Source organism: Bufo bufo, chromosome 3 (genome assembly GCF_905171765.1).
Source record: "Bufo bufo chromosome 3, aBufBuf1.1, whole genome shotgun sequence".
Classification (NCBI taxonomy): Eukaryota; Metazoa; Chordata; class Amphibia; order Anura; family Bufonidae; genus Bufo; species Bufo bufo.
Genome location: NC_053391.1, coordinates 110,321,527 through 110,347,520, shown reverse-complemented (window position 1 = coordinate 110,347,520; position 25,994 = coordinate 110,321,527). Strand labels below are relative to the sequence as shown.

General features: G+C 40.2%; 1 protein-coding gene across 1 annotated transcript in view; it reads right to left on the bottom strand.

The window, feature by feature from the left end:
* PITPNM3 (PITPNM family member 3) overlaps window positions 1–25,994 on the bottom strand; it is a 793,517-nt gene that overhangs the window by 423,474 nt on the left and 344,049 nt on the right. Inside the window, exon 2 of the mRNA XM_040423477.1 lies at window positions 21,016–21,111. Coding sequence (XP_040279411.1) covers window positions 21,016–21,111 — 96 coding nt within the window. The remainder of the gene's footprint in view (window positions 1–21,015; window positions 21,112–25,994) is intronic.

Here is a 25,994-nt window from a genome sequence, read left to right as displayed (position 1 = left end):
ATTCGGTACGAACCCGAACTATACAGGTCGGGTTCGCTCATCCCTACTGATAACTTTAAAACGCTTTGACTTATCCAGGCCATTCTGAGATTGTTCTTTTCGTCACATATTGTACTTCATGACACTGGTAAAATTAAGTAAAAAAAAAACATTTTTATTTATAAAAAAATACCAAATTTACCAAAAAAATAAAAAAATTTGCAAATTTCCAAGTTTCAATTTCTCTACTTCTATAATACATAGTAATACCTCCAAAAATAGTTATTACTTTACATTCCCCATATGTCTACTTCATGTTTGGATCATTTTGGGAATGATATTTTATTTTTTGGGGATCTTACAAGGCTTAGAAGTTTAGAAGCAAATCTTGAAATTTTTCAGAAATTTTCAAAAACCCAATTTTTAGGGACCAGTTCAGTCACTTTGCAAGGCTTACATAATAGAAACCACCCAAAAATTACCCCATTCTATAAACTACACCCCTCAAGGTATTCAAAACTGATTTTACAAACTTTGTTTACCCTTTAGGTGTTCCACAAGAATTAATGGAAAATAGAGATACAATTTCAAAATTTCACATTTTTGGCAGATTTTCCATTTTCCAAATAATTTTTTTCCAGTTACAAAGCAAGGGTTAACAGCCAAACCAAACTCAATATTTATGGCCCTGATTCTGTAGTTTACAGAAACACCCCATATGTGGTCGTAAACCGCTGTACGGGCACACGGCAGGGCGCAGAAGGAAAGGAATGCCATACGGTTTTTGGAAGGCAGGTTTTGCTGGACTGTTTTTTTTTACACCCATGTCCCATTTGAAGCCCCCTAATGCACCCCTAGAGTAGAAAATCCATAAAAGTGACCCCATCTAAGAAACTACACCCCTCAAGGTATTCAAAACAGATTTTACAAATGTCGTTAACTCTTTAGGTGTTCCACAAGAGTTATTGGCAAATGGAGATGAAATTTCAGAATTTAAATTTTTTGGCAAATTTTCAATTTTAATCCATTTTTCCCAGTAACAAAGCAAGGGTTAACAGCCAAACAAAACTCAATATTTATGGCCCTGATTCTGTAGCTTACAGAAATTCCCCATATGTAGTCGTAAACAGCTGTACGGGTACACGGCAGGGCGCAGAAGGAAAGGAATGCCATACGGTTTTTGGAAGGCAGATTTTGCTGGACTGTTTTTTTTGACACAATGTCCCATTTGAAGCCCCCCCTGATGCACCTAGAGTAGAAACTCCAAAAAGGTGGCCCCATTTTAGAAACTACAGGATAGGGTGGCAGTATTGTTGGTACTAGTTTAGGGTACATATGATTTTTGGTTGCTCTATATTACACTTTTTTGAGGCAAGATAATAAGAAATAGCTGTTTTGGCACCATTTTTATTTTTTGTTATTTACAAAATTCATCTGACAGGTTACATCATGTGATATTTTTATAGACCAGGTTGTCACGGATACGGCGATACCTAATATGTATACTTTTTTTTATTTATGTAAGTTTTACAAAATGATTTCATTTTTGAAGCAAAAAAAATCATGTTTTAGTGTTTCCATAGCCATAATTTTTTCAGTTTTTGGGCGATTACCTTGGGTAGGGTATGATTTTTCCGGGATGAGATGACGGTTTTATTGGCACTATTTTGGGGTGCGTGTGACCTTTTGATCGCTTGCTATTACTCTTTTTGTGATGTAAGGTGACAAAAAATGCTTTATTTAGCAGTTTTTATTTTTTATTTTTTACGGTGTTAGGTCATGTGATATTTTTATAGAGCCGGTTGATACGAACGCGGCGATACCAAATATGTATACTTTTTTTTATTTATGTAAGTTTTACACAATAACAATTAAAAAAAAAAAAAAGAAATGATGTTTTAGTGTCTCCATATTCTGAGCCATATTTATTTTTTTTTTTGGGTGACTGTCTGAGGTAGGGGCTCATTTTTTGCGGGATGAGGTGACGGTTAGATTGTTACTATTTTGGTGGGCAAACGCCTTTTTGATCGCTTGCTGTTGTACTTTTTGTGATGTAAGGTGACAAAAAAATGGTTTATTTAGCAGTTTTTATTTTTTATGGTATTCATCTGAGGGGTTAGGTCATGTGATATGTTTATAGAGCCGGTCGATACGGACGCGGCGATACCTAATATGTATACTTTTTTTTTTTCCATATTTTTTACCAATTTTTTTAAACTTTATTTGGGGAAAGTGACGTTTTTGTTTATTTTTACTTGAAACTTTTTTTTTCACTTGAACTTTGGGGGGTATATTCCTTTACAATGCATTCCAATACTTCTGTATTGGAATGCATTGGCTGTATGAGTAATACTGTGTGTATTACTCATACAGCTTCCGGGGCCTGTGAGATCCAGGGGGCTGGATCTCACAAGCTCTTCACCGGAAGGCAGCGCGATGCCTTCCTTAGACATCGCGCTGCCTTCCATGCCATCGAGTCCTCCCTACAGCCGCATGAGGACCCGATGGCACAGCCGCCGCAACCGCAGGTAAAGCCGCAAACCGCAGGTCTGAATTGACCTGCGGTTTGCAGCGATCGCCGATACGGGGGGGGTCACATGACTCCCCCGGCATTGTGACAGGATACCCACTGAATGATTTCAGCGGGCATCCTGTTCCGATTAACCCCTGCCGAGCCGCAATCGCATTTTAAACCCATGACGTACCGGTACGTCATGGGTCCTTAAGGACTCGGGAAACATGCCGTACCGGTACGTCATGCGTCCCTAAGGGGTTAAAGGGGTTCTCTGGTTTCATAATGCTTTTTTTTTTTGCCCTACGTGCCTATTTTTATGTCAACACTTTCCTTCCCCTCCTGGCAGGATGTTTACAAGCAGAACTTCCTGTTTTCTTCCTGTTGGATTTTCTGCTTTACACAATGTTTCACAGGGCTTGCTCCTCCTGCTACACTGTTATCTCTGCAGTAGTCATGCCCCCTACATCTCCCATTTTTATGTTAACCAGGCAGAGAAAGCCCTGTGAAACATTACAGAGCAAAGCATGTTGGGTTTGGTTAGAAGACACACAAGGAAGCACAAAGTTATCCATGCAAAGAACAGGGGAAGATGCGGACATGAAATACAGGTATATGGGGAAATTTGATGAGGTGTCTGGGGTACTCATGGCAGATAAAAAAAAAATATTATGAAACAAGAGAACCCCTTTAATATCTGTGCCCTACTGGGGCATTGTACATTGGTCCATGATTCATAATATATGTTATGTTTACCTGTACAATTCTAGCAATTCAGCGAACAATAGTCATTTACCAGTACATACATTGCATTCAGTCCTATTTCTATGTATTCTGCTCCACCCTCTGAAAACTTTAACTTATGCTGCTCTCCAACAAAGTTCAGCTATCACGGATGTACCGAGACATACGAATGTCCTAGCGACAGTGAGTGGCAGGAGATCTTTGAGACTGGCAACACGTGGTTTGATATGACATGTTGTTTATGGTACTGGCCACACCCTTAACTTCCAGATGTTGCTATTGTGGTCATTTAGCTTTCCCTATTTATAGTAGTGGGCATAGCATAGGCCATATTCGTGCTCTCCAGTCATTATTTACTTGATTGCGAAAATCAGCAATGTAATATATTCGCGATAAAAATTCACGATTAGAATATTCGCGATCAACACTAAGGGATAGGCAACTTTACTATTGGTTGCTATGGATGTTGCTAAGTGCCGATATTCACAAAAAATTTGCGATAAATTTGCAAAACATTTGCGATTAGAATATTCACGATCAACACTATTCACGAATACGAATATATAGCACTATATTCTAAATATTCGCGAATTCTGGAAGTGGCGATATTTGCGATTAAAATTTGCAATTCAAATATTCACGCTCAACACTAATTTATAGCTGTTTCTCCCCAATTCTGTGCGGTTTATAGATTCAGTTGAACCTGTGGATATGTTTGGATCTCGGCTGAGGTCCTGGTGCTGCCATAGCTTCTTGGAAGTGTTACATTTCCCTTTTGTATTTTCTTTAGACTTTTCTGTGTGTTGCATTTCCTTGTTGTTTTGTATTAGGCCTCATGGAGACTTCCGTTCATCCTTCCTTTTGGAGAAACAGGTTGTCTCATTCCGGTCATTAGTACCAGGGTCCTGTGTATGAACTCACCTACCTTTTGCCTTTTGGTTCTGTTCATACTGGTAGCCAGTCAGGGCTTTGGTTATGGTTTTCACTAGGAGGTGTCCATCTTCCTTCCCTAGTTTTCAGGCCTTATTTCCTTTCCCCTTTCCCTCCTATGTTCGGTATCGGGTTTCCCTCCCACATTAGAGCGTGACAGCAGCAGCTTTTCTTACGTTGATTGAGATCCTTTTCCTTTGTTTTAAATGCTTACTATACTAAATATTAGTATGGTTTATCAAATAGCATTTAACCAGACTAAAATCATTTCAACCATAAAAACACCAACTTCACCTTTCGTTTTTTTTAGCTTTCTTACTTATATAGTTATGGTTTGCGAAATAAACAAAATTGTCCATTTTGGCAGTGAATGAACTTCCCATGAGGACAACTGTATGGCCAACAGGCAACATGTATGCTGCCTCTAGCTCTCTTATGCTAACTCATGATTGGGACTTGCTTCCTTCTTTTACTCCTGAGGTTCCTAGCTCTCTATTCTTCCCCTGGTGTGGGAACCCCAGCAACACTTCACTCCTTCCTTTTCTTTCCTCTTTTTTGGTTTTCATTCTCAGTCATTACTTTTCTTCCTCTGTCTTTTTGTTCTTATGAAGTTGCTTTATGTATCACTGTCTGTTACTATTGAGGATAGTTGATACCTATACCTGTAATCTTTAACTGGCCACTATCCATTTACCCATAGACATTCAGTATATGTCACTCTGATAATACTGATGGTGTCTTGGCGTTAAAAAGCTTGTAAGGGGTTGGATATAGTCCTAGGAGATCCCAGAGTGTTATACATGGTTTTTCTGGACAAATGGGGCACTTTAGATTTGGGTCAAATTTATTTGAACCTGAATTGAATCTGCAAGAAATTCAGTTATTTCTAACTGCAATTTTTGTACCATTTTGTAAGTCAACATTGCGTTTATCGTATGCCCGCCCATATCAGGCAATACCATATTTGTATATTTGTCTACTTTTAAGAATAATTATCAAGTCAATTTTTCATTTAAAGGGGTTTTTCAAGGTTTTTGAACTGATGACCTATCTGATCAGTGGGGACCTGACACCTGGGACCCCCAGAGATCAGCTATTTGAGAAGGCACCAGTGCTCGCAGTAGCGCTGCGGTCTTGTCTCAGCTTTTTTTAGACAATGTGACGTCACGTTCATTGGTCACATGCCCTAAGCGCAGCTCAGCTCCATTGAAGCGAATGGGCGGAGCTGTGATATCGAGTATAGCCGCTATCAAATGGACGGGTGTACATGGCTGTGCTTGGTGAGCTGAGAGAAGGCCGTGGTGCTACTGCATGCACCGGTGCCTTCTCAAACAGCTGATCGCCGGGGGTCCCAAGTGTCAGGTCCCCACTGATCAGATAGGTCATCAGTTCAAAAATTCTCAGAAACCCTTTTAAACCTTACCCAAAAGTACAGGCCAAGCTCCAATAAAGATAGCCAATGTACCTCTATTAATAAATAGAGCCATCAGCATCACAAATAGAGTGCCATCAGACAGCAAGGAACTATGACATTTATGTATTTTTATACAACATATGCTTTTTCAATTCATAGACCTGTGCCACCTGTTAAAGAGCTTCAGCAATTCTAGATTTGCACTAAATGCTGGAAGCTGCAACAGGAAGTTATAACAATGTTTCAGTCTAATGTGCTGATGCAGAAGAGGGACATGCAGAACACTCAAGCGCCCATGCACATTTTAATAGTCTCGATGGAGTTTCTTTATAACATACTCATTATCTCTTTTGCACATAGCATTATTCATATTCTCGTGTTAAATGTCCCCCCACTTTTGCCCATCTTCAGGGTTGAGCACATATGCTGTGCTGCTTGAAAAGATCACTGATCTCTGCATAAATATTCATCTCATGTCTCTTACCAGATTGCTGAACGTTCTTGCATATTGTAATGACATCTAAATAATATCACTCCATTCAGTTTACAACAATGCTCCCTATCCTGATGTTTAATCTTAATAATGCCACCCAGGGGTGCTGCCGTGTCCAGGAAAATGTCCACAGAGTTCTTCATTATCTCCCGTCATCCAGTGATGCATCTAATACATTTCTGATTACGTGACATTTAATACAACGCATTATATGAAGACGTGTCAGCGGATCTTGAGAGAAAATAAATGACTCCTGTCCTGTATCATTTCACTACTTCTCCATTAAATCTAGTTAAAGGGGTAATTATCAGTAAAAGTGTAAACCATGGTATCTGCCTTTATTTCTTTGTGCTGAGATTTCTATATTGTAAAGAGTAGGAACTGCTTAGTAACAAGCATTCGAGACAAAGGAATTAAGAAAAAGACTAAAATGACTTTAAAGATTAAATATATTCACTGATCTAACACCTGAAATACATGGAAAGAAGGAAATCAGATTGTAAAGAAAGATCAGATGCTGGCACAGTATGTTGAATGTTCCTGTTAAGACGAAAAGGGGTTTATGAGATTAGAGAAAAAGGTCAGAAGCAGTGTCACTCTTGTCCATGAGCAGTGCAGCTCACTCTAAACTTAAAGGGGCTTTGCCACATAAAAAAATTCTCCCCATCTACAGGACAGAGGATAACTAATCAATGAGGGTTCGACTTCTGAGATCACCACGTATTCCACAAATGCAGGTCCCATTACCTCACCTGAATTGAGTGGCAGGTTGAGGGCTGACAGAGATTGCTGAGCACTGAACTTAGCTACTGTATTTCTGCCCATCCCGTAGCAAATAAATGGATCCGTACCATACATGCTCGACCTAATACTCCATTCAGGCTGTCATGATGGTACTCTGTGTCTGCCGCCGTTCCTCTATCTGGGGCAGGCACAGGCACCACATCACTCACCTAGCTTCTCCCTGGCAGTTGGGGCCCTCCAACAGCGGGACCAGCTGCCAAACTCTAGTGTCCCACAATGCAGGCCACTTCTAGGCCTCTTCTTGTGTTCCATAGGGCACACGTATTCCCTGGCCCCTAAAGGGCCATTACACCTGAGCACTAGTTGTACCAGTCAATTGCTAGAATTCTGTGGGTATTTAAGGTACCTCTTCCTTGAGAGGTATGCCTGATCAATGGGTCTTTCTACCTTGCTAAATTCTACAAAGGTGTTGTAATCCATTTATCTGCCCATCTACCAACTTCTGCCTGATTCCCAAATTCTGAACCTGTCCCATGTTCCCTGACTTTTGGACTGTTTCACAGATTCACACCTACTCTATCCGCCCTGATCTCACAATGTTATTGTCTACGAGTTCGCCAGTTCCCTCAGTGCCCTGCACTGGTGTCTGTGATCCCTGTGAGTCAGCAGCTAACCTACATCAAGAGGTAGTAGTCTGGTGCCTTCCCTGCAGCGAAGACCAGATCCAAGTATAGGGATTAAAGGGTTAATACCAGGGATCCACCAGGATAGCATTCTTAGGTGTAGCCCATAGCCAAATCTATTGCTTGGAACAGTGGATCCACAACCATTGTTTGCAACACATACTGGTTAAACAGCAGCCCCATTCTCATCATTCGTGGGGGTTGCAGCTCATGGGGTTGAACCCCACCAATCAGTTAGTTATCCCCTATCATGTGAGTAAGTATAACTTTTAAACCTAGCACTACTCCTTTACATAAATGGGCCTGAGCTGTCATACGAATCCTATCACACTCAGTAAGAGCTGCAGGAACCCATTCACACTCAGTAAGAGCTGCAGGAACCCATTCACACTCTAAAGAGCTACAGGAATATGTACACACTCAGTAAAAGCTGCATACTGGCAAGCAGACACAGAATGCACAAGAGTCAGACATACAGACTTTGGGAATTTTGACTACAAAAACAGAGTTCTGTAACCCAGACACACATAGCGGATACTGGACAGCAGTGGTAAAGACATCTCAGAGGAAGAAAGCACAAGACTTTCACTCTGTTGCTACAGGACACAGTACAGACACTGCGGAACAAACAGATACCAAACAAACCAAAGCAAGATATGTTGCAGGACAGACATGAAAGACATGATTGTACAACCAGGGCAGGTCATAGCACTAAAGAGACATCCACCAAACTGACAGAGAACTCAGGACAGGAGCCAGGACTAGACAAACCTATTAGTTGAAAAGACACACGCAACAAGGGAAAGATTAACCCTTGCAATACAGAACTGAGAAGTGGTACAAACACAAAGGCACAATTCACACCACTAGTAAATGGGACCAGGATACAATGAGCAGTGGCTAAATGTACCGTCACGGAACACAACGGCACAAATCCGAACCCACAAGCAGCCGACATTGGCGCGAACGGTACAATGGTCCAAGTGAAAAGCTATTTTAACACTCAATTTGTAAGATGAGTATTATTTTTAAATATATAAGTGATTCTGCATACGCCATTCATTTAATTAATTTAGGAATATTTGTCATGTGAAGCAATTTATCACCATATAATTGTTCATATCCTTCAGTGAGAGTTCTGTAAATGTTGTAGCTGAACTGTGCTAACTGCAAGTGGCTTACTACTTTTTGTCATGCTTCACATGTACGTTCTATGGTTTCCCCACCAAGCACAGGTGAAAGAAAGCAATTTGGGGTAATACACTTACAGTTAACTGCAATTCACCCACAATGTGTTCATGATTAGTGTTGATCACGAATATTCAAATTGCGAATCTTTATTGCGAATATCGGCACTTCGAGAATTAGCAAATATTTAGAATATAGTGATATATATTCGTAATTTTAAATATTCAAGATTTTTTTTTAATCAGTACGCATGATCCCTCCCTGCTTCTAGCTTGTGGGCCAATGAGAAGGCTGCAACAACTTTGACTTTAGGAGTAGTGTTGATTGCGAATTTTCGTAATGCGAATTTTCGTAATGCGAATTTTTGTAATGAGAATCAAAGATATCATGAAAACTCAGATCCAATGGTATATTCTAACCCCCAGGCGTTTCCATGGTGACGAGGATGCTTGTCAGGGAGGAGTATGCCAAAGTGGAACAACTGTACAGATAAAAAAAATTATAAAGACGAATATTCTAAAAAATTTATATATTTGTTTTTTAGAATATTCGTAATATTCTAAAACAAGAATATATAGCAATATAGCGAATATTTCAAAAAAAAAACGAATGTAGAACAATTTAGCTAATATAGTGCTATAATCTTTTTTTATAGTTGTTATTTTTTCCAACCTGAACTTCAGATGAGAAAAAAATTACAACTATTAGACAAAGAAGATTATAGCACTATATTAGCTAAATTGCTCTATATTCGTTTTTTTTTAGAATATTCTCTATATTGCTATATATTTGTTTTTTAGAATATTGGTAATATTCTAAAACAAGAATATATAGCAATATAGCGAATATTCGAGTTTTTTTTTTAATCAGTACACATGATCCCTCCCTGCTTCTAGCTTGTGGGCCAATGAGAAGGCTGCAATATCTTTGACTTTAGGAGTAGTGTTGATTGCGAATTTTCGTAATGCGACTTTTTGAAATGAGAATTTTCGTAATGCAAATTTTTGTAATATAATAATTTGCTATATTGCTTTGTATTCTTGTTTTAGAATATTACTCATATATTCGTTTTTTAGAATTTTCGTCTTTTTTTTTTAAATCTGTACAGTTGTTCCACTTTGGCATACTCCTCCCCGACAAGCGTCCCCGGGGGTTAGAATATACCATCAGAGTTTTCACGATCTCATTGATTCTCATTACGAAAATTCGCATTACGAATATTCGCATTACGAAAATTCACAATCAACACTACTAACGAATATTCGAATTTGCAAATATTCGACGAATGTTCTACTAAATATTCATGAAATAACGTGAATTCGAATATGACCCCTGCCGCTCATCACTATTCATGATTAATGATGATTAATGATAGAACACAGATTGCCCTTATGAAAACATTTACTGTAATGGGATTCCGAAGGTGCACTCGGTCCCCCATTACCCGCAGACCTGTTGCTTAGTTTTGGGAATGAGGATCTGTGTTTGACCTCATTCCCAGGGCGGCGTTACTAGCTGGGTGGCTCCCTGCTCCTAAGTCTGCTTCGAGCGCCGAGCTGATCACTCGGTGCTCGACTGGTTGGTCTGTCGGTCATGTGACGCTGGCCACGTCACATGACCCTCACTCCCCACTATAAATACAGGATATATTTCCACTGGACCGGGGGTCGAGTGGAGGGGTGGACCGTAGGTGCAAAAACGCAACCAGAGAATTTTTGGAAACCAATGTTTTTTTAATTTAAAGTGACAACGCGTTTCGGGGTTCTGCGGACCCCTTTTTTAAGTCGGTGGGTGGAAACCGCTGGTGGAGAGAGCGCTGCTTCTAGCTCCTGGCACGTGTGGCGTCTGGAGGCGTCATTGGTTTCCAAAAATTCTCTGGTTGCGTTTTTGCGCCTACGGTCCACCCCTCCACTCGACCCCCGGTCCAGTGGAAATATATCCTACTCATCAACCCAGACGGCGGCTTGGCCCCCGCCAAAGGGGAACGCGGACGGAATCGGCAGCATCCACCAGTGAGACATAATCAGTCCTATCCACCTCCAGTCCAGTTGCACCAAACAGGTGCATCAACAACAGGTGAGCAGTACCACTCTTCCTGTTGCTCTGGAGGCTCGGCTCTTAACTTATTTACCCTATGAGCGCCTTTTTCTCTTCTTGGCCATTATTTACACTATAAATACAGGCAGCCTGCTGGCCACAGGTTGCCTGTTAATTTAGGTTCCACCTGTGATTTGGTCTTTCCTGGCGTACTTACCTCCTGCTGAATTCCTGATGATCCTCTGCCTGCTCCTTGTGTACTTTGCTGCTCTTCTGGTATTTATGACCCCAGCTTCTCCTGACAATTCTCTGCTTGCTCCCTTTGTACTTTGTAGCTTTCCTGGTATTGACAAGGTCCGTTCACGTTCTGTTGTTTGTCTGTCTGTCATCCCTGCACTTATTCCAAGTTAGGGATTGCCGTCCAGTTGTCCCCTGTCTTAGGACTCGCGAGGCAAGTAGGCAGGGCCAGGGGTAAGGATGGAGCGCAGTGGTCACTTCCCTTCCCCCTGTGTGTGTGTGTACGCTACCGTTACATTTACATACTCTTTGGGTTGGTAATATACATGTGACGGTCACGTACACTACACACAGAGGGGAGGATAGTGACCACTGCGCTCCACCCTCACCCCTGGCCCTGCCTACTTGCCTCGCAAGTCCTAATGACAGGGGACAACTAGACGTATCCCTAACTTAGGATACGTGCTGGAAAGACAGACAAGATAAATAACGTAATGTGAATGGACCGGGTCAGAACCAAGAGAGCTACGCAGTACAAAGGGTTAAGCAAAGAATGGTCAGGAGAAGCCGGGGTCAAATACCAAGAGAGTAGAGAGTCTTGTTCTTGTGGATCTTGGGGAGTGCATAAAACTTTGCAATGGTAGGATGTTTATTAAAAAGAAAATCAAATTCCTCCTTTGATATTAATTTGCAATCCTTAGCTTTTTTAAGGATAGTATGTAATTCTCTGAGGTATTTATCCGTAGCTAAGCAGCAGGTCTGCGGCTGATGGGAGACCGAGTGCGCCTTTGGCGCCCCGTGACAATACATGATCTCATATGTTGTATCATCTTTTAATAATCTCCTTATTAGTCTTTAATTCCTCCAGTGCAGCCATATCCTCTGATGTTAAATTAGTAGGAATTTTTTCCTTCTTCACTCTAAGTTTATTGACATCTACAGTTACCATCTCCAGAAAGGTTTCTATATTTTTATATTGTGAGAAGGCCGGAGTCCATTGTGATCTCGGTTTGAGATCTGTCAATGGGGGTTCAATCTCACACAGTCTACCCTCACTTACCGCATGTAGTTTTTCAAGTGTTCTTAATGTTTGCTGTTTCTTCTGGATTAATTTGTGAGTCTCATACATTATGCTAAAGTGTTGTTTGTGTAATGCCAATTTACGTGCAAATAAATTTACATCTTTTACCCAACTAAACTTGTCAAAATATGACACAGGTGTAAATGTGAGGCCTTCTAATAATAATGCAATCTGTCTTTCAGTTAAAAACAGTGATGACATGTTGATCACTTGGGTGCTATTAGATTCTGTCGTCATATTATCGGGGGATTGAACCATAATTTCTGGATTATCTCTTGTCACTGGTGTGGGAGGCCCCCAATACCCCGGGTATCTGTGATTTTTGCCGTTTTTTCTACTTCATATTGTATCCCCATTTTTCTCTGTCTCTCAACTGAATCCCATTTTGAACTAAAAAAAGGGGTGCAATAGATGGTGTCTGTGGTAAACTTAAGTGTGGTTGTCCATCTGTCATGAAACCCATATTTAATTGTCCAGATGTACCACTCATACTTGGTCCTGGGTTTACCACTGAAGTTCACATTGTCACTGGGGCAATTTGTGAGTCTGTTGTCACATTGGCAATATTTTGGGTATGAAGCTGTCACGGATGGTGTTGCAGAAAACTGGAAGTTATAAATAAACATCCGACTGACTTGATCACAAACTAAGGATGATATGGGCGAGCCCTATAAAACCCCTAGAGCTCTCCCTGACGGCTTTGCCCATGCAATAATCTTTATGATAGAGGATTGCATGCCCTCGTACCTAGACTGTATGACACCTGAAAACCCTATAATAGTGAGGGGACACGACCACCGGCTCCCTGCACTTAATACGGAGGGAGTCAGGGTCACCTAGAATCAAGCCAGCACGGAAACACAAATAAAGGAAAAAGACTTATCTGAGGAACCAGCAGTTGCAACCTCTAGCAGTGAACACAATCCAGGAAGTAGTATAAACCGCAAAGTGAGGCAGTATGGGAGGGAATATAAAGGGAGGCAATCAGTGTAAATAGATGACAGCTGGGAGAAGGAAAAGAGATGACAAAGTGAAACCAAAACAAAGAATATCCACCCAATAACGATGGTCCCCCACTTGAAGTGGGGTGGGTACATGCTGACGGATTTGCCGCTTTTTTAGGATTGCTGTATTTGTTATATCGAACCTTTCTCTTGGTTTCTCCCTTATTTGAGCTAGTAACAGTTGTAGTCTCTGTACCAGAGGTCTCAGATTCAGAATAATCAGTGTATCTGGTTCTTCTAGTTGTAAAATTGCTGGTATTCTTCCAGGTATAGATACGGTCCGTATCAAAATCCAGTTTGTCACGTACGTACTCTAAAGCCCCCTAGAGAAGCAAGGCGAAACGCGCGTCGGGGTTGGTTTGTTCACTCCTGGCCTCTGGTCTGCATTGCTCTCTTATGCTACTTTTTGCACTTATTTCTCAATTGATGATGGTTTTGTCCTTACCAGGGTATGCGGAATAGTATTCCAACTTATCAGGTTAATTCCTGTTGGGATTTCTCTCTGCAAGGTTACAGTAGCTACTGGTATGGCTACTTATGGGACTTGTGCATAATTAGCTAGATGGGTACATAGGTGTACTTTTAAAGATCTTAGTGATGTGTATAACAATTATTACTGGCACAGCATACCCTATGTATATGTGACAATGCGGCCTTGAATGACCAGGGTGAACTAATACTGTCATAGTACCTTCATGTATTGCTGCTATTTATTTTATTTTATGATATGTTGTTTGTTGTATGATTTCTTCTACTAATACATTTTTGTGTAATATCATATGTGCGCTTTTGAATTGGTGTTTTGTTATAAATTTCCACACATATTGCAGTCCCCTTGGATTGCTATATTTGGTGGTTTTCATATATTGCATAAGTTTTAGGGAATTCTCAGTCATAACCCTATCCCATCCCTTAATGAATTCTGGGTCATCTATATGATTATTCGGTCTCAATGGGCTCCTCAGACCCTATACACTAGACCCTGACCTATATAAGTATCAAGGCTAGCTAAGATCTATAATATTGTTTATAGGTTTTACTCAAATTTTTGAACCCTGTTAAGATATCTGTATTATTTAGTGGAATTGGTTGATTGGAGAACACTTGTGATGCTTCAAGTGAAAAATTATCTTGATTAAGTAATTGTGCTAGGAAGCCTGTCATTTAGATTGCCTCTTTACTAAAAGGGAAAAATTTCTCTTTTCCCTTTTGGACAAATAACCCCTGTGTATGCAAAAAGACAGATTTTGTCCCTATAGAGCCCTCAGGATATTGTAACAAAAATCCAAACACGGTCAACTGACCAAACACTCCTTTTAGGGGTCCTATATGTATGTTAAAACTTCAAACTTTATTGTTTACTTTTGAAAAAAATGCTCAGAGATAACAATACTATAGGGTAGTTTAAACATATCAGGCTGCAGTTTCGGGGCTAAAGTCAATTGCTAAATGTCTTTTTGTGGTCGCTGTCACTTGCTCTGCACTCTGTTTGGGAGGTGATTTACCTTACCTCATGGATGCTCTGTAGCCATTTCTGGCACTTCATTAGATATCAGGTACATGATACTTTTACTCCAGTAAGGGAGTGATGGTATTGCTACGGGGGGAGGGATATATATTATATCACCACAGCTCCCCAGGTGTGTTCTCAATGGTAAATTGTTTGGTGTCCCTATAGGTCCTATATATAGGAGTTTCTATTATAAATAGATGAGGTGTATTCCTATATCCCTATGTAACAGACATCCATCATTCATTCATACCATCTCACATGCAGGGAGATCAAGCTGTTAACCTCCGGACATTTACACAGTATGTACTAAGCTGGACAATAGATGCAACCCTACTGGCTGTTGGTTTTGCCCTGTACTGTAACCTGCCTAAAATATATAGATTGTCACTACCCTGCCCGACATGTTTTGCCGCGAGGCGGCTTAGTCAGGGGAGTTGGGGTAATAGCGTGACATGCTGTATTTCGCCTGACTAAATAAACTATCTATCCCCTCCCAATCTATGGGTTCCACCAATAAAGGTGTGTCACTGCGATTGACACATATATCCACCCATCCTGTGAGCCTCACCAGGATTGACAGGTAGGTGGGGGGAGTGACATCATACGAATGACACTCCTCTCCACCAATGAGGTACATCATACCGAGGGCACATCCCCTTACGTGGTGTTGCATCACTGATGATGCTTTCTTACCACCTATCATGCGCGCCCTTCTGAATCCAGCACCGAACAAGGGGTGTGATGTCATGGAAGCCCCGCTTCCTTACTGCCAATACGACACACCTTGGTAAAGGCACGCCCCCATCTTCCATATCACGTGACTTTTTAGACTACAGTCCTTGAGTCCGAGGGGCCTTAATGAGGGCTTCTCATATACAGGTTTCATTTAGCAAGTTAGGATTCATTTAAGGAGTCAAGTAGCCATAGATTGCCACTAATGCCTGATAAGATATAAATATACTATAAATTGGAGAAGCCTTTACTACTAGGGTAAATTAGCCTGTAACATGTACCTAATTCCCCTCATCTCTTGTCACAGATCCTATACATTACAGGGATCAGGCAAAGGATAGTTTTTGTGATAGGCACTTATGGCATTGCAAGGGTTATTTATGGACCACCATAGCATTACAGTGATTACTTACTGACTACCATACTAGCAGTAAGGAAAGGGTGTGGCAGGCGCAGCACTATGAAGTGCCTTTTGCGCTGTGGCATTAGAAGAATTTTGATATCTCTGACTTTTCGTCTAACCAGACTGTCTATTACTCTGTAATTCCTCTAGCGCCATTTTATGGAAACAGTAGGTTTAAAGAGCACACCAAATCCTTCAAATAACTTCTTTATTAACTTCAACTTTTCTTCCTCTATAACACTGCCGCCTCCGCAGCAGACAGTTCATGTACATAACACGTGTTGAAAAGATATCACAAAATGGCGGTATGCATAAGATGGTGGTTCAACTGTTCAATCTTGTCATTCAACATAAAATGGTGGATATATTTTTCTCTTGAGTATCTGTACTCTCACTTTAAGTTATTTTAGCACTTTATGATCTCTCTGAGAGGTATATCTGAGGTCTAACTAACTGTTCACTTGCAGTATGCAGTTAGCAGTGACTATTTGCTGATTGGTTGAGTATGATCTGGTATGGTTGTATGCAATTTGGATTGCAATATGGAATCTGAATGTTTGCAATTTGAAAATTGCAATTGAATTTGTATCCAATTGTATGGCTCAGTATGCTTGCAATTTGGTGGAACTGTAAGTAAACACACATATATAACTGGTTCAGTATACAGTTCTAATCACAATACTAACAACATGAACATTATATAACTGTTTTAAATACCTATATTGGCCTCTTGTTCCCATAAAACTCAGCTCTCAGTGGAGTGAATGTTTCTTCAGCTCCTGTCTCTGGTGAATAATGATTCTAGCAGCAGGAGCTGGGGGAATTCCCAGACAGGCTGTGTGTGAGGCTGGCTGTGATTGGTGAAAACTCTTGCTGTGTGAGAAGCTGGCTGTGATTGGTCTAGACTTCTGCTCAGCAACAAAAGATTAACACTATGCACTCTGTTGTTTCTGCTGTGTCACTGCTTACCTTACATTACAAAATGAATCTTAAAGGCATATTATCTTTTTCTGCTTCTGTGAACACGAAATATAACAGTTATATGACATCCAAAACATGATGTCACAGTAAATAACTCTGCTTTTATCTTTAACACATAAACATAGGAACTGTATTAAGGCTATTGGCAGGTTTTGCTGTATACACATGTAAGCTATACTAGCAACCTAGGACAGGTCTTATCTGGCCAGCTACAAAAGGTTACTGCATCAATGATGACGTGAGTCCAACCTCCCGCCCCTATCAAGAAATACATGTCACGTGATATGAAAGATGGGGGCGTGCCTTTACCAAGGTGCGTCGTATTGGCAGTAAGGAAGCGGCGCTTCCATGATGTCGCACCCCTCGTTCGGTGCTGGATTCAGAAGGGCGAGCATGATAGGTGGTAAGAAAGCATAAGGGGGTGTGCCTTCGGTGTGATGTACCTTATTGGTGGAGAGGAGTGGCACTCCCCCGCCCACCTGTCAATCCTGGTGAGGCTCACAGGATGGGTGGATATATGTGTCAATCGCAGTGACACACCTTTATTGGTGGAACCCATAGATTGGGAGGGGATAGATAGTTTATTTAGTCAGGCGAAATACAGCGTGTCACGCTATTACCCCAACTCCCCTGACGAAGCCACCTCGCGGCGAAACATGTCGGGCAGGGTAGTGACAATCTATATATTTTAGGCAGGTTACAGTACAGGGCAAAACCAACAGACAGTAGGGTCGCATCTATTGTCCAGCTTAGTACATACTGTGTAAATGTCCGGAGGTTAACAGCTTGATCTCCTGGTTGTAAGATGGTATGAATGAATGATGGATGTCTGTTACATAAGGATATAGGAATACACCTCATCTATTTATAATAGAAACTCCTAATATATATCCCAGTCCCCCTCGGAGCAATACCATCACTCCCCTAGTGGAGCTACAGAGCATCCATGAGGTAAATCACCTCTCAAACAGAGTGCAGAGCTAGTGACAGCGACCACAAAAAGACATTTAGCAATTGACTTTAGCCCGAAACTGCAGCCTGATATTTTTAAACTACCCTATAGTATTGTTCTCTGAGTATTTAAAAAAAAAAGTAAACAATAAAGTTTGAAGTTTTAACATACATATAGGACCCCTAAAAGGAGTGTTTGGTCAGTTGACCGTGTTTGGATTTTTGATACACTAAAGTGGACACATATTGGTTGAGATGACAATAAAGAGTATGAACTAAAACTTTTGCCTTGTTTCATTGTAATTTCATAGCAAATAGTTAATGAGGGATTTATCTCTATGTACAATGTACAATGCACTAAATATCATAAGAGGCGCACACATCTTTGGCTGCCCTTGCACTAGAAGTTCAAATCTACATCTTCAATGAGCAGATGTAGACTTATGCAGTTATTTTGTGCCAATTTATCTTCAAATACTAATAAAGAATTAGAATATGATTTTTTTTTTTCTTGTATCAAACCAATAGACAAAGAAAAAGTTTAGACGCAGTTGCCAGGATGCAAAGCAAAAAACCTAAAGCAATTTCGGCTTATATCAGGCTGCTCTGATACAAAGTAATATGACCATTTTAGCATGTACACCATTCCTACCATAGAGATGGATTTCTGCTGTTTTGTTGGTGTCCAATCTACAGTAGCAATGGGAATGTTCTTATTTTGTTGAAATTGATGAGACAAATACAATATTGTATATGAAAATTTTGGAGGAAAACTTTTATTCATCAGCCACAAGGGTACATAAGGGCCATGGTTGGACTTTCTGGAGTAGTAAATCCAAATTAAACCTCCAGTGACTGAGCAAGTTAATAGTGACTGTTTTGGAGACATCATCACAATCTCCTTACTTTAACATTATTTATCCACTTTGGGGAGATGACAAATAGGTTCCTGCTAGGCAACAGATTTGGAAGGGCAAGAATGGGCAGCTTTACCATATGGAAAAAAATAAAGGGCCTCATTCACAACTCACAAGACTGCAGGCCATCTTTGATGCAAAATGAGGCAACATATGATACTAAGAGTATTAGGATCATTTTATTATTTCCTTTTTTGCTATGTTTTGTTTAAAGGGTTTAAATGGGTTGTTCATCTTCTAGGGGTCTTTAAGCAAAACTCCCCCCTCCTCCTTACTGGACCTGAAGTGGGATACATATTTACCTGCTCGTGCTGCTGGGTCTCAGCTCCTTCGCTCCCCCGCTGCCGCTCCAGCACCTGGGTTCCCCTCTGTCAACATCTGGTTTGACACTGCTGCAGCCAATGACTGGCCCCAGCAGTGACTTGCCACTCTTGTGTCATGTGACCAATTGATGTGATGCTTATAGATTCAATACAAAATGTATTTAAAATAACAAACATGTTTTATCTCTATGATGATCATTCATGCTTTAAAAAAAAAATGTTGCACATCTTACAAATTTCACCAGTGGTGGTTAAAAGTACAAATCAAGTTTATGTAGATGCGATACAAGTATAGAACTTTTATTATATGTCTATTCTAAGATCTTCTTTGATGTGACCAGTGAAAAGATTTTATTGCTGAAAGCAGGATTATGAAATGAGAGGTTCTGAAGAACTTTAAAACTTGTGGATTACAGATAATGCAGCTGACCCACCGTCTATAGACATAAGTTGAACTTTTAGGTCCAATTCACTTCAACATGATACCACTAAGACTTTGTAAAGCTTTCTCCTTGTTAAACAAGCTTTGTAAATTATTACAATAAATGTCTACAAGCTGCGTAGGCCTAAAGATAGCAAAAGATCACATACTTGGCCTCATGGAACTCTAGACTACAAGAAGGTCTTCATCAAACTCAAACCGGTGGATAATCTCCGTGTATGTATTTACCCAGAGTCATTACACACAATAAGTTATATTTATGTGATAAAACAAAAGTTGTTACGGACAATGGTTGTGGAACCACCGTGCCAGCTATCTGGTTTGACTTTAGGCTATTCCTGAGGGCATTGTCCTGATGTTCCCCTGGTTTCCACCCTTTAACCCCTGTACAGGGATTTGGTCTTTGCTGCAGGGGAGCCACTAGGCCGCTACCTCTTGGAATAGACCCAATGTAGTCAGGGCAGGCAGCAGAGAATCAGAGTTGGTTAACAGGCAGAAGTTTGGTACACGGACGAACAATTAGAACAGCTCCATACCCACAGGCTATGTAAGAATAAGAAGTGCACACACTGGAGTACCCTACAGATGAGGAGGCTGAACCAAGAAATGCAGGCTGCGGCCTGCAGGAGAAGAACGTCCCTTTGTGGCTGGGTCCCCTGTGGGTGAGGAAGAGAAGGGGCAGCAGGTCCGGGCCACTAAGCAGGACAAGGAGTGTGAGCAATACGGTACCTGTGCCCACCTAAGTGAGTGAGGCAGCAGCAAACACGGGCTGCCGAAAGCTATCAAATGTAAGTAATTTTTATACAATATTTTAATTATGCATTATTTATGGCGTTCTTGCAGTATGGAATATGAGTAACAAATAATAATTTGTTTAGGCTACTTTCACACTTGCGTTCTGGGTTCCGCTTGTGAGTTCCGTTTGAAGGCTCTCACAAGCGGCCCCGAACGCATCCGTACAGCCCCAATGCATTCTGAGTGGATGCGGATCCGCTCAGAATGCCTCAGTCTGGCTCTGCTTGGCCTCCGTTCCGCTCAGCAGGCGGACACCCGAACGCAGCTTGCAGCGTTCGGGTGTCCGCCTGGCCGTGCGGAGCCAAACGGATCCGTCCAGACTTACAATGTAAGTCAATGGGGACGGATCCGTTTAAAGATGACACAATATGGTGCAATTTCAAACGGATCCGTCCCCCATTGACTTTCAATGTCTGACTAACTTTCACACTTAGATTTTTTTCTGAAATATAATGCAGACGGATCCGTTCTGAACGGATACCATCGTTTGCATTATAGGAGCGGATCCGTCTGTGCAGACACCAGACGGATCCGCTCCGAACGCAAGTGTGAAAGTAGCCTTACTAAGTGAATCCAATCCTTTGTAGGCATCAATGTTTCATTAATATTTATAGATTTACTAACTCTAGTGTACACTTTCAACCATTTCATTGTTCAGATGCATCTAAGCAACTTTGCAAATACTGTAGTCCTAACATAATCCAAAAATTCTACAGATTTGGGTATACAGCTCCTATACAGACATGTGCTTCTCTATTGTCTCAGACTACAGCTCGTTTCCATAAATAAATAAGAAATATTGTGGGAAAAATGGCCATAGTCTTTTTAGTAAACATGATGAATATTTTCAAAAACAATCGCTGACAATATCTCAAGTTCATTTTAATGTAATTGTTAGGAATCAGAACATACCTCTGGCATCAAAAAACTCATCGTCTGAGCTGTCCACTGAGTCATTCACAATTTTCTCCAAGTGCCACTGGGCACCACTAAAGCGTCGCGTTCCACCTAGAAAAATAAAGTAAGAAATAATTACTGTGTATTCCGTGCTGGGACAAGTACTGCAGAGTATGCTCTATATGCAGGACTGAGTTTGATCCATAATTAAGTCTAGCCTTCAACATTGTTACTTTGATTTTGACTTTAATGACTGTAGCCAAATAGTAAATCATGATCTGCTAGCAGGCCTCAAAGCAGGGAGCAGTAGGACGGTGCTTTAATCACATCTGAATACTGATGACAATCACACAACTTTGCTATTTTTAATACAAGACTTTATAAAGCTGCTATTACCCTACCTTACATCATTTTTTCTTTTTTTTAAAAAAAACTGGAATATATTTACAAACCTGTTTTTATGTTATAGTATAATGTATGTTTTGCCATCTATGAAGACGTCAAGCTGAGGGTGAAGGAAACAATATGCCAGTTGTCAGTATCAACACAAATACTGTCCTGAAGCATTTATAGGATCCATATGTTTCATTCTCCATTACAAGTTCCCTTAGTGCAGCAGTTTTTACTTTCTCATTAAGAGGGCCTGAGTGCAGATTGATAGCAGAAAAACTTGCTTTTTTTATTTTTGCACAAGGCTGCAACATAATAAAATGTGAAAAAAGTGAAAGGGTCTGAAGACTTTCCGAGAATGTTGGAAACTGTCACAGTGCATGAAATATGGAGTATGGATAGACCCTTGAGCCAATTCCTTACCCACTAATTATCTAAAAATCCAGTTCCTCTAGGGTGGGGTTTATACATAGAACTATCCACGGACCATAAAATGCATGTTTATCTTCTTACCTTCCCCCTTCTACTGTTTTTTTTTTCTATCTATAGTTTTCACTTTAATTCTAGCATGCCAACCTAATGTTGGAAATTGGGCTGCAGTGCATTGTACTGTGAGAAGCTGGCTAGAAATCAAATTGTGACTCCAGAATTGTGAGTAACCAATGGCACATACATGTTTGCAATCTATTTGAATCTTTTGGAAATTAATTAATTTTGTCTAAAAAATTCTGACAAAAGTGTCATATTGACAAGCGACATTCATAAGATCCAAAGCTCTTAAGAATTTTCATATAACAACTTGGTATTCAAAGCAGGCGGGCATTATCTTTCTTACTCATTTCATTCTTCAATTAGCATTCCTGTCTTTTGTACGGTTCACATTTTATGTGTAATAACTTATGAGTAAGACTACACAGTTCTAATGAATGCCATTCTGGGCTCTGAAGTCACACTGACTTACGGTGACATGACACACAAGATGTCATTCACTAAACAAAAAGCAGGCAATTTACTTGTGTCGACTATACTAATTTCAATTACAATAGGAAAAGTATGGTGCTTATACAATATATGATACATTTTCCCTCCATATATCATTAGAATGGTGCATGCAAACCTTCCAGAAAATAGTTCCAGCACAAGACACACAATGTAGTTAATCTGTAGCAACATTATGTTTCACGGCTCCCAGCTTTCTCTGCCCCAAAGGCATACTGAAAAGCTAATTTAATTTCTCCTGCAGTGAAGTAATGCATGTTCTATAGGCAGCAGATTAACTTTTGGACACCTGAACAATTATGTGCTTTTTATATCACTTTATGTTAAAAAAAAAGTCATTACTAGATGGACAATTTTTATTGCAATAGAAAGTTAGGCTCCATGTACACAAAAATGTCTTGTTGCCATGTAATTTATCATTGGAAGGTATGAAAATATAAAGGTAAGGGTAGTCAATGGAGCAAAGCAAATATCTGTAATATATGTTTCCATACAGTCCCCATAACGCAATACTCAGCATGCTCAACTCTATGATGAAACGCCATAATCTGCCCATAGAAGTTGCTGGAGCCCGAAAAAAAGGATCTACCATTTTACATTCATACAGAATTAGTATTATAGAAAAGTTATTTCCATATAAAATGTGTGAAAAAGAATAAGAACAAATATGTGAATTCAAAATCCTAAAATAACACAGCATAAGCAATACTAAAGCAATGGTGGCACATACTGAGCTACTGTAGACGAAGAACACTAGGAGAGATCTATCAGTTGTGTTGTACTGTCTATCAGCTTTCATCAAAAGCTGCAACTGGCATGAAATTTATCAAAAAAGAGCACCTTTCTAGAAATTTGAGACAGTTTCCTCTTCCTGAAACTGATTATTAAGGTGGACCTTTAGAGCAGAATTTGGCATAAATTAAGTTAAAGAAAAGTTTGGCTCTGTGCTTTTTAATAACATTGGATGTTGGCAATATAGCAAATAAAATCTGTGCCATTTACTATACATGAGCACATTCCAAGAAACCAACATTGTGTTTGCTCACAAGATCCTATTAATCACTACTTCTGCTGGGGCTAGAGCGCCTGGTGGAGATGTTTCAATGATCAATCATCACCAATAGTTCATAGTTATTGATTGCAGGATAGAGACATATCATCCATCACTAATTTTCCGTATTGCTATTATTGGTGAATAGCGTAAATTACACATTTTCTACCTTTTATACCAGAAGGTTAGCTTCTTAGATTTATATATTTGTGTCTTGGGGACCAGAGGCTGAAAAACACTGATCCAACCACAATTCTGTGCCATGAAATACAGAGGATTGGCTTCAGCTGCCAGCAATACACAACCCATCTGTGATATAGGGATAAAAGCTTAATGAATCCTGGCAGCAGAAAACAATATTCTGGCACTTACTGTACTATATATATTTTTTATTTCAGGAATAAATCTGTCTTCTGAAGTCTTAGTGATATGCGTTGTGAATTTTAAAAAATGTATACAATTTGGGAAGATTTCAAATGTAAGTTAGTATGAACGAATCAGATTGAATTGAATGCAAAAATAATAATGGTCTGTTACAGCAGTGGGTGAGGAACGACTGTGTGAACCACAGGTTACTTCTAAGGGTGCTCTCCTGGCAGTCTCTAAGTTTTCACCCGTTAACCTCTTCCAAATATCCACTGTACATGTATGGCAGATGTCATGTCTTTAAATATGAAGCCCATGTCAGAGTCTAACAAGTGCCATAGCCAACAGGTTTCTGCCCTTATAAACAGCAAACACCTGGAGCTAATATCTGTGATCAGCGTTAGCGCTGATCACGGACATTTAGCCCCTATGATGCCATGGTCAGTTGTGACCACAGCACCTGAGAGGCTGTATCGATGGGACACTGAGCATCCATGGTCTGAAAGACTTCCCTGCTCTGAGATCAGGGAAGCCATTCATTCACTATGAATGAATGGTTCCTCTGAATGATCCAAGGCTACCACTGAAGTAGTTCTAATGAAGCCCTGCGTGTGGTCTGAGATCAGGGAAGCCGTTCATTCACTATGAATCAATGGTTCCTCTGAATCATCCAAGGCTACCACTGAAGTAGTTCTTATGAAGCCCTGCGTGTGGTCTGAGATCAGGGAAGCCGTTCATTCACTATGAATGAATGGTTCCTCTGAATCATCCAAGGCTACCACTGAAGTAGTTCTTATGAAGCCCTGCGTGTGGTAGGCTCCATAGGAATGTATTGAATGTCCCACAGGCTGCAATGGTAATTCACTGCAGTCTATCAGACAAATGATATAACGATAGCATGTACATGTCGCCCAAGGGGACTTAATATAAGTTTATAAGAAGAAAAAAGTTTCACAAAATATATAAATAATAATAAAAATAAGAATTCCAAACAGCATACACACCCCAAAAATGGTATCACTGAAAACTACAGATTGCCTCTTAAAAAATAACCATTGCAACAGCTCCATAGATGTAAATATAAAAATGTTAGGGGGGTCAGAATATGCCAATGCAAAGAAAAAGATTTTTTTTCCAAACTTTATTGTTTTTCATTATTAAACAAGAAAAACTATATAGATGTGGTTTCACTGTAATCGTACTAACCCAGAGAATGAAGGGAACAGGTACATTTTACTGCATAGGAAACACCATAGAAACAAAACACAAAAACTGTGGTGGAATAACATTTTATTCCCAATTCCACCCCATTTGCAATTTTTTTCCAGCTTCACACTACAACATATGCAATATGAAATGGTGCCATTAGAAAGTACAACTTTCCCACATAAAACAAGCCCTCAAACATCTATGTAAACAGAAAATATGCACAATATGTGCAGTGCTGTAAATGGTCTGAGATCAGAGCAGGCAGCAAAGGGTCAATATGGAGGTCAGATCAGGCAGCACAGGATGACAATCCAGGAAACTGGAAGAAAGTGAGTGCACAGGCAGAGAACTAATTTAGCACACTGCAGCAAGATACTAGCAGGCTAGGAACCTAATTGCTCAGGCACCCTCCCAAAGGCAAAGGTACCTTAAGTACCCCCTGGTAGTTAGTGGCGCAGATTAGATGTGTGCATGCTAGCCGTTTAAGAGATAGAGGGACCTTGAAGCATGCAGACTGCAACATTCATGGAGGGACAGAGCAACCCTAAGGCCTGGGCCACCAGGTAGGGAAGAACAGAAGGCGGGTCTGCGCTGCAGGGATACAGAAACCCAGGACCAGTGTAACAAGGTCCTTCTGAAGACTCCTGCCTATGTAGAAACTCTATGCAGATAGATGCCAAAGATCAAATATTCTATTTTGTTATCCTCTAGTTTTCTACATACTAAATCTCTAACTTTTCTCATCAGGCCATGTTTAGATGCAGAATTCTATGCTGATTGATCTCTTAAACCATTTCTGTAAAGGTCTGAGCTCTGTTCTTCTGACAGAAAATAGCTGTCCTCTAGAAGAAAATCAATGTCCGATCCATTTTAGAGACTTGAAACATGACTAGGGGTATCAGAGACATCAGCAACTTTCACAACTTTTCTGATAAAGAGTTTTAAATTCCCAGCATAGATATAGAGTGGTCCGTGAACT